The 9,172-nt window shown below is 36.4% G+C and overlaps 1 protein-coding gene across 3 annotated transcripts in view; it reads left to right on the top strand.

The window, feature by feature from the left end:
- Positions 1-2,235: 2,235 nt before the first annotated feature.
- The window catches only part of NUBPL (nucleotide binding protein like), a 282,071-nt gene continuing 275,134 nt past the window's right edge, over positions 2,236-9,172 (top strand). For 2 of the 3 annotated variants that reach the window (XM_030931530.1, XM_010374646.2), the window contains exons 1-3: positions 2,236-2,387; positions 2,871-3,018; positions 5,871-5,905. In XM_030931530.1, coding sequence (XP_030787390.1) covers positions 2,280-2,387; positions 2,871-3,018; positions 5,871-5,905 — 291 coding nt within the window. In that variant the 5' untranslated portion in view covers positions 2,236-2,279. The other variant, XM_030931531.1, reaches the window with a different exon arrangement.

Here is a 9,172-nt window from a genome sequence, read left to right as displayed (position 1 = left end):
CACGAGGTCAGGAGATGGAGACCATCCTGGCTAACATGGTGAAACCCCGTCTCTACTAAAAATACCAAAATTTAGCCAGGCGTGGTGGCGGGCGCCTGTAGTCCCAGCTACTCAGGAGGCTGAGGCAGGAGAATGGCGTGAACCTGGGAGGCGGAGTGTGCAGTGAACCAAGATCACACCACTGGACTCCAGCCTGAGCGACAAAGCAAGACTCTGTCTCAAAAAAAAAAAAAAAAAAAAAAAAAAAAAAAATCTTCTATAGTTCCCCTAGGATAAAGTCCAAATTTCTTTACAAGATATACAGCCTTTCTTGATTTAGGCAACCTCCATCTAACCAACCTTCACTGCATCCTCATCTCTTTCAGTCACTCTGTCCTAAGTTGCACAGATCATTTACAGTTCTTAACAGTTCAGAAAAGAAAAGCATTTTCTACTCCTCTTGTGTTCTCTCTTCTTTCTTCTTTCATCTTTCTTCCTCCTACTCTCTTCTTCTTTTTTCTTCTTCCTTCTTTCTTCTCTTTTTTTTTCCTCCTCCTCCTTCCTCCTTCCTTCTTTCTTCTTCTTCTGACAAGGTGTCACTCTGCTGCCCACACTGGAGTGCAGTGGTGCAATCATACTTCACTACATTACATCCTTGAACTCCTGGGCTCAAGCAATCCTCTTGCTTCGGCCTCCCAAAGTGTTGGAATTACAGGCATGAGCCACCATGCCTAGCCTTAGCAGTCCATTTCTAACCTCCTTACAACAATCTCCTTGCCATTCTCCCAGCTAACTTCTACAGATTATTCACATTCAGGATTCAGCTTAGATGTTACCTTATTTAGAAGCTTCCCCTGATTGAATTGAGTGCCCTTTCTTTGTATCACTTTGTCCTTTCTCCTGTATCACTCAATGCTTTTCTCCTGTACTTATACTATACTGCAATTTTTTTTTTAACTTATTCTGTCTTTTGCACTGGATTGTAAAGTCCTTTAGTGGAGGAATTATGTCTGTCTCCATGCTGAATACTTTAAATCTACTGTAGTACTTGGTACATAGTAATTGCTTAACGAATATTTGTTAAATAAATGAGTCTTAAGTCTGGAAGAACTTGCAAAGCTATCTGGAAAGAAATAGATATTCAACATTTCTTGTTTAGTGAATAGATTATTCTGACGGCTATTCCCCTTATCTCTATGCTTTTGGCCTTCAGTTTATAAAAATTAATATTTGAGAAAACGTATCACAAAATAATATAATGAGAAAGTGATATAAAAATAAGCTAAAATTCTAAGATAAAGAAAGCTGACTGAAACAATAATGTTGCGGGATGGACTGAAGGAGACAACAGCAAGGAACTGAATGTCTTTTCAGAGCTTACTAAATAGAATGTACTTTGCTGGTAAATCTCATTTAATCCTCACAGTCGTTCTTTCTGGTTGATACATTATGCCTGTATTAAAGCTAAGGAAATTAAAGATCAGATTAGAGCAAAATAAGCTGAATGATCTCGTATCTAAGAAGCAAATGAAAGAAATAAAAATCAACCCTAGAGAGTATCAAGAAGAATATGTGAGTGTAAACCGTCCCTTACCTCAAAGGATCCTTTTTCTAGGTCTGGGCATCACCTTTTGAGCTTTCTCTCTCAACTGCATTGTATGTAGGGATACTTGCTTTCTTTCACCAAGATAAATTCCACCTCCTTACTCAAGTTCCTTCTTGAGCAAAACTTGCTTCATTAGATTTGTTTTCTGATTTAGGTAATCTTTTTCAAGTCTAGTAAAGCAACCTACCGTCTCTTTCAGGGAACTGTCAGCAACACAAGTCGTGAATACCAACGCAAAACAGACTCTCACTGTAGATCACACAGGAAAAAAATAAAATAAAAAGATAAAATCCTTAACAGTGGTAGTATTTAAATGACCATACTGCTTAATAAGAAATCCTGGAGTCATTTTCAAGTTCCCCCATTTCCTGCTTTTGTTAAGCTGGGTCAAGTCTCTTTAAACTTTCTCCGTTTTCTTGTCCATAAAGAGTACACTAGTAAGTCTTCTGCCTACCTCGGGACTTCTGTAAGGATCATACGAGATGCTGTATATGACAGCACTTCACAAACGTTTAGTAAAACGCTGCAAAATGTTTGTAGCTGGCCATAAACAAGATGATGCAGATTGGGTTCTTGAGCGAACAAACCCAAGACCGGTTGCTAGGAAGAGAAAGCCGAGCGTTGCTACGTGACGTCATCACCCCGCGCCACCCGCGACAGTTTCCGGGCAGGGCTCATAGCCCAGTTCCGCGTCATGGGGATTTGGCGGCGTCTGCTGCTTTTTGGTGGGGTGTCGCTCCGGGCTGGTGGCGGGGCCACTGCCCCGCTTGGGGGAAGCCGAGCGATGGTTTGTCGGCGCCAGGTCCGTGGTGCTGCAGGGCAGGGGGAAGCGGGCTGACAGAGATGCTGGGCTGCAGGGCTGCCTCAGTTCCTGAGACCCCCAATGTGCTGGACGTTCCTACTTTTCAGGCAGACCCAGGCTGAGGCGTGGCGGGACTTGAAACACAGAACGTAGATTTGGTATTCTACATTGCTTTCTTGCTTTTGGGTTATTTAGCAAATAGATTAAAGAAAAGCAAAACACGTGGAAGCCTTATCTCCGTAAAGAGGCAGGGTTTTTGCATTTTTAAACGTTCAGCGTATCCTGGTAGAAAAAATTCAATTTAAACCATGTGTCTTTACAATTGTTATCAGTAGAAGTAGGTAAATGTCTCCAAAGTGGAGATGAGCAGAATTAGAAAAGAAAGCCCTCTTAGTTGCAAACCTCAGATTGTTTTTACTTTTACAATGTGATTATGGAGATGGTTTATTTAAAACGGCTTATTATTATTATTATTTTTTAAAGTTATCTGGCGCCGAGAGTGAGACCCTAAAACAAAGAAGAACACAAATCATGTCCCGAGGACTTCCAAAGCAGAAACCAATAGAAGGTGTTAAACAAGTTCTAGTTGTGGCTTCTGGAAAGGGTGGAGTCGGAAAATCTACTACAGCAGGTATTATAGGATATTAATTCTATTCCTGATTCAGAACTTATGCCAACTGGTAGGTGCACACTATTAAAATTGTAGTTTTGTGTTTTAAAATGTATTTGTGAAGTTCCTAACATCTGATTCCTTCGTTTCAGGAGTTGGTAGCGGGTAGACGCTTAGATTTTGGAGTTAGACAAAACTAGGTACTAGCTGGGTCTCCTACCCCTTAACTCAGGAAAAAGTTGCCAGATTGTGCAGCAAATCTTCAGTTCACTTAACTGTGAAATGGAGATGATAACTTCTTTCATAAGATGGTTATTCAAATTGCACAAGCTAACTACTTAGCTTAGTGTTTACTAGAGTTCAATAATTGGTTGCTGTTATTTTAAAAACATCTAGTAACTTTTTTTTTTTTTTTTTTTTTTTGAGACAGAGTCTCCCTCTGTCACCCAGGCTGGAGTGCAGTGGCGCAATCTCTGCTCGCTGCAAGCTCCGCCTCCTGGGTTCACTGCATTCTCCTGCCTCAGCCTCCCAAGTAGCTGGGACTACAGGCGCCCGCCACCATGCCTTGCTAATTTTTTTGTGTTTTTAGTAGAGACAGAGTTTCACCGTGTTACCTAGGATGGTCTTGATCTCCTGACCTCGTGATCCGCCGATGTCAGCCTCCCAAAGTGCTGGGATTACAGGTGTGAACCACCTCGCCCGTCCTATTAGCTCATGTTTCCCCCATTTTTTCCCCATTTTTATCAGAAGGGAATTGTGGAAGAATTTGTCAGATGTTTTGAGAAAGTTGAGATTTACCAAATGTTGTATTTGTGGTAGATCCCTAGTCCATTACTCTTTGATAGACACCATATTGTTAAAAAAAGATTAATAATCTGTTCTTAATGAATTCATGCACTATCCTGCACATTTTTCCTTTCTTTCCTAAAGGTTTACAATTGGTCTAGTTGTTTTTAAAATTCAGAAGCTCTTAGTTTTTGGTTCTAGAACCTACCTATTCCAGTTTCTTGAAAATTTGGAGTACACTTTCCAGTTTTCAGTGGTTTAAATCCTTTTACATGCTCTGTGATTACTTGAACTGGATAAGGATGGAAGGTGTTTTCATGATTGTAGCCATAAGTTCTTTGGGTTTTGTAATTTGTTGGGTCTGTAGGCTGGCACTTGTTTAAGATTGTTTGTTTATTGTTTTTAGTTGGAAGATGATCTGTTGCCATGAAATGTGAAAGCATTTAAACAGGAAAATGTATGAGAAAGTGTACATGTAACACTTAGTGGGTGCTTCAGTAAATGTCCCTTTCTCACTTTTTTCTGTTAACGTTATACCATCTGTCCCGAACAGCTGGCCCATACTTTTTCATAACAGCTCAGTGAGTGTATCTAAATCTTAAAAATAGGTTATTTTTATGTAACTCTATTGGTATTATTAATATATTTCTTTTCCTTATATGTGTTTATTCCTGCCTCACACTACTTCAAAATACTTCCCACTTGAATATACATGCTAGAGCTGTTTCAGATTAGAATGATGACATTTGACTAATACAAATATGCTCAGTGATTCTATTGTTTAAATGTAGGAAGAACCTAACTCTAAAATGAATTACCCCTGAAAGTTTCTGCTTTAAAGTTGGATTATGTGTAACCTATCTTGTACCTGAAATTCAGAATTTTATAACTTATAAAAATGAATTTATCAAGTCTGTGCCCTAGGCTAAGTATTTTACATGCAATATTTCATTTAATCCTAATCACAGTTATGAAGTAGGCATGGTTTTCATTTTATAGAAGAGAAAACAGACTTATGGGTAAAATAACCTACTCAAGAGTACACAATAGAAGGTGGCAGAGCTGGGATTTGAACCAGGTCTGCCTTAAAAACTTATGCTCTTAACTAGTTTGAAGAAAATAACCCTGATATAGTTTATACCGTTGTTCTGTAGGGAAATGTGATTCACATTATGAGGGCCTATTTGTTCATCAGTTTTTGAATTGTGTTACTTTTGGAATTCTCTTCTCAGATGTAGCATATTCCTGTTACTGGACTAAAGCTGGTTTTGGGAGTACTGCTTTCTTTCTTTATGGGATTCGTCTGGGATTCGTTGGCATAAGCAGTTTGGGAACACATTTTACCTCTTACGTTTTACACTTTTCCCTTCCCTCTGTGCACAGTAGTCTAGCCTTTCATATACATGAGTATTTATGAATTAGATACTTGGAACTCCTGTAATACCAGCATTTATTTTTAAAAGGCAGTAGGGGCAGGATGCGGTGCCTCATGCCTGTAATGCCAGCACTTTGGTAGGCTGAGGTGGGAGGATTGCTTGAGCTGGGGAGTTCGAGACCAGCCTGGGCAACATGGCAAGACCCTATCTGTACAAAAAAAAATTAGCTGGGTGTGGTGGTGTGCACCTGTGGTCTCAACTCCAACCTGGGGGACAGAGCATAGTAATCATAAATGTAAGGCAATGAAATTGTGTACATTTTTAAAAATGGATAATTTTTCTATAAAATATGCTTTTGAAAATAATTGAATTATATATTCTGTTAACATAATTTAAAAAAACTAAGTGGATTATTTGAACAAAATTGTAACAGAAATGGATTTTTAAAAATGTTAGTTTTGGGGCATGCATTTATTATTGCATTTATTGGAAAATTACTTTTTTACTTTTCTTTTTACTTTCTGTGTTCCTCCATGTGCTTGCTCTTTACAATTAAGGGATATATGTTAAAAATTTATATGCTTAGGTTATTACATGAAAATATTAAAATTACATGAAATTATTAAAAATTACATGAAAATATTAAAAGATAAAGTGAATTTTAATAGAAAGAAAGTTACTAAATTCAATTACTATTTTTGTTTCTTACAGTGAATCTTGCACTTGCATTAGCAGCGAATGATTCGGTAGGTGTTTATTAATAGAAATATTAATTTATTAAAATGTTTTTAAGGCAATGATAAAGAGCATATTGGTGTTTTCTGTTTATTCTTGTCAGAAGCTATAGTGTAGTTGTAGTGAGTTGCATATCTTTAAGGAACTGAATGCTTCCATCACTACTGGTTACATTTAATAATAATAATGTATTTAAGTGTTGACCATATATTGTTTGTTATAAACCCCACAAGAGGCTTTGATGTTCTTTATATCCTAAACCAATTTTGCCTTTATGATTTACAGAAGCATTATTCTGGGTTCAATTTTTAAGTGTTAGGAATTAAGGAATTAAGTTTTTTTAAGGGTAAAGATATTCTAAAAGTAGTGCATATCCGTTAAAACAATTCAAATGGAATATATGTGTAATGTAAAACTGAAAGTTTATGCATTCCTTTCAGTTCCAGAGAATTAACTTAGGTTATAGTTGTATGTATCTCCTTTCAGCTCTTCCTTTCTCCATATAAAAATCTAAAATAGTGTACTTATATGTGTGTGTGCCTACATCTTTCCATGATGTGCCTCATTCTTAATGGCTGCTGCATTAATGGTCAATGGTAATATGTTCAACCAGTTCTCATTTGATGAAATATTTAGGTTGGTTCCCATTTTTTCCCTACTCTAAATGATGCTATAAAATAACTCTAAATGAGTTCTTATATAGTATTCTTATATACTAAGTGATGACATTTTTGTAGGATAGACTCCTAGGAGTAAAACTACTAGGTCAAAAGATATTCCCACTTTAAATTCTACTCCTAAAAGTTTGCTTGTAAAAAATTTCACTTCCATTCTTTCCCTTGTCAGAAGAAAAAAAAAATTCAGCTATAGTCTATGGGAGTATCCATTTTTCATAGTCTCATTATTGTTAGATGTTATCTTTTTAAATATTAAAAAAAATTAACATTGAACTTATTTGCAACTCCATAAATTATCAGCTACTTAATGAAAAGGCACAAACGTATTTCAGAATTGATTTTAATTTCTCCTTCCTATTTTATAGAATACAGGCAAGAATCATTTAATATGTTTAACTGTGGCTATATTACTAACTTATTTTCTACCCTTACTATGTAACTTCAGTTCCTAATAAATAGCACATATGAAAAAATAATGTGTGGTACCTCTGTAAGTATATCAATATATGGAGTCCAGAATCTGCCAGACCCCGGAACTAGACATAGTTATTCATGTCTTCTGATGCTTGGCTGTGTATTTCTGAAAATTGGAAACTACTTAATAGACAAGATTTGTAATATTTTGGTTATGTAAATTTTATTCACCATAGAAGCAGGTAGCATAAAAGGACTTTTAGGGAAGAAAATGTAATTATGTTTCTCTAAAGTTGTGCTTCTAGAAAGAGAAGATTCCAATGTCAAGATCAAATTTTTCCTTAAAATTTTTTTTTTCAACTTGCTTCCTTTTATGGGGGACCTACTTTCATGTATCCCATCTTGTCCCCTTTCTTGAATTCTTTTTTTGTTTTTCTGAAGGACGTCCTTGAGTCCTTATATAGTTTGGTAGGCAGAACAATGGCCTGCCAAAAATGTCCACATCCTAATTCCTGGAACCTGAAAATATGTTACTTTTCCTGCCAAAAGGAACTTTGCTGGTGTTAGTCACACCTGCAAAATTAAAGATCTTGAGATGGGAAGATTATTCTGGATTATCGGCTAGGTCCAGTTAAAGATCCTTACAGATGAAAGGTGGAGGTAGGTCAGACTTGATAAAAGAAGGATTCAATCCATCGTTGCTGGCCTTGAAGATAGAAGGGGACCACTAATCTAGGAATGTAGCCAGCTTCTAGAAGCTAGAAAAGACAAAGAAATTGATTTTTCCTTAAAGCTTCCAGAAGGTATGTAATTCTGCCAACACCTTAATTTTAGCTCCTTGAGATCTATTTGGACTTCTGTGATAGTATTTTATAGAAGTAGGAAACTAATACATATAGGAACTAAATTTGCTTGTTTCTTTAATTTCCAAAGGTGTCTTTACCTTCGTTATTTGATAGTTTAACTAGATTCTAGTTAACTATAGAATTCCAGGTTCAAAATAATTTTCTCTCTGAACTTTGAAAACAACATTCCATTTTCTTCTAGCATGCTAATGAACAGTCTGATGCTAGTCTGATTCATATTCCTTTGTAATAACAAGTGTTTTCCTTCTCAAAGATTTTAAGGTTTTCTTTATGTCTTTTACGTTTGAAAGTGCCACAAACATGTGTCTAGTTATTGGCTTAACCTGCGTGGAATTTGGCCCTGCAGTATCAAGCTTTGAGTATTTTTCAGCATAGGAAAAATTTCTTCTGCTCATCGATTATGTTTTGTGATGTGTTTGTTCTGTCTCCAGAAACCTATTAGGTAGCTACTGACCTTTATGCTTGTTAATTTTTCTGTCATATTTTGATCTCTTTGTCTTTTGCTCTGTGTTTTGAAAGATGTCTTTTAGTATTTTTCACACTGCTGTATTGGACTTTACTTGTTATTAGGTTCTTCTGATTTTGTTTTTCATTTGGAAATTATATTTTTTTCCAATTTTCCAGAACTATTTCTTATTTTCCACTTACTGTTCCTAAAAAAAGAAGAAAAAAGGTTGTACCATTCTCTTGAATCTCTCCAAGGATGCTAATTGGAATTAATAAAAAGTGTTTTTCTTAGTGACCTCTACTTACTTAGGATGGTTCTTGTAATGTGACTGTTGACCAGCAGAATCAGCTTTACCTGGGAACTTGTTAGACGTATAAAATCTGGAGCCCCACCCTAGACTTACTGAATCAGAAACCCCGGGGATAGAGATCTGCAATCTGTGTTTTAACATCCCCCTAGGCGATTTTGATGCATGCCAAAGTTTAAGAACCATGGATCTAGAATTTTTAACTTCTAATCTGCTAATGTCACCCTCTTTTGTTTTCTAGTGTGGTTATGGTTTTATTTAGTTTTAGACTATTTTGTTTCCTTGTCATTTCAATGGAATTTGGAAGAGAAGGGAGATAAACATATGTGTTTAGGCAGTCTTATTGAGATAAGAGCCAGAAATATGTTTTTTTTCCCTAGTAATTTTAATGACGACACTTAGTTACCCTAGAAAAAGGACGCTGTCTTCCTTAAGGAAGGACACAGGAAAAATTCAATGGGTAGGAAGGTAGATAACATTTGTAGATGAGGACCTCTTTTAATTTGGTTATCATTGCAGCCAAAGCTTTGAGTCTTATAGACAATGTGAAGTAACTATGTAATAAG

This window comes from Rhinopithecus roxellana, chromosome 5 (genome assembly GCF_007565055.1).
Source record: "Rhinopithecus roxellana isolate Shanxi Qingling chromosome 5, ASM756505v1, whole genome shotgun sequence".
Lineage (NCBI taxonomy): Eukaryota > Metazoa > Chordata > Mammalia > Primates > Cercopithecidae > Rhinopithecus > Rhinopithecus roxellana.
This window is presented reverse-complemented; position numbering and strand designations above follow the sequence as displayed.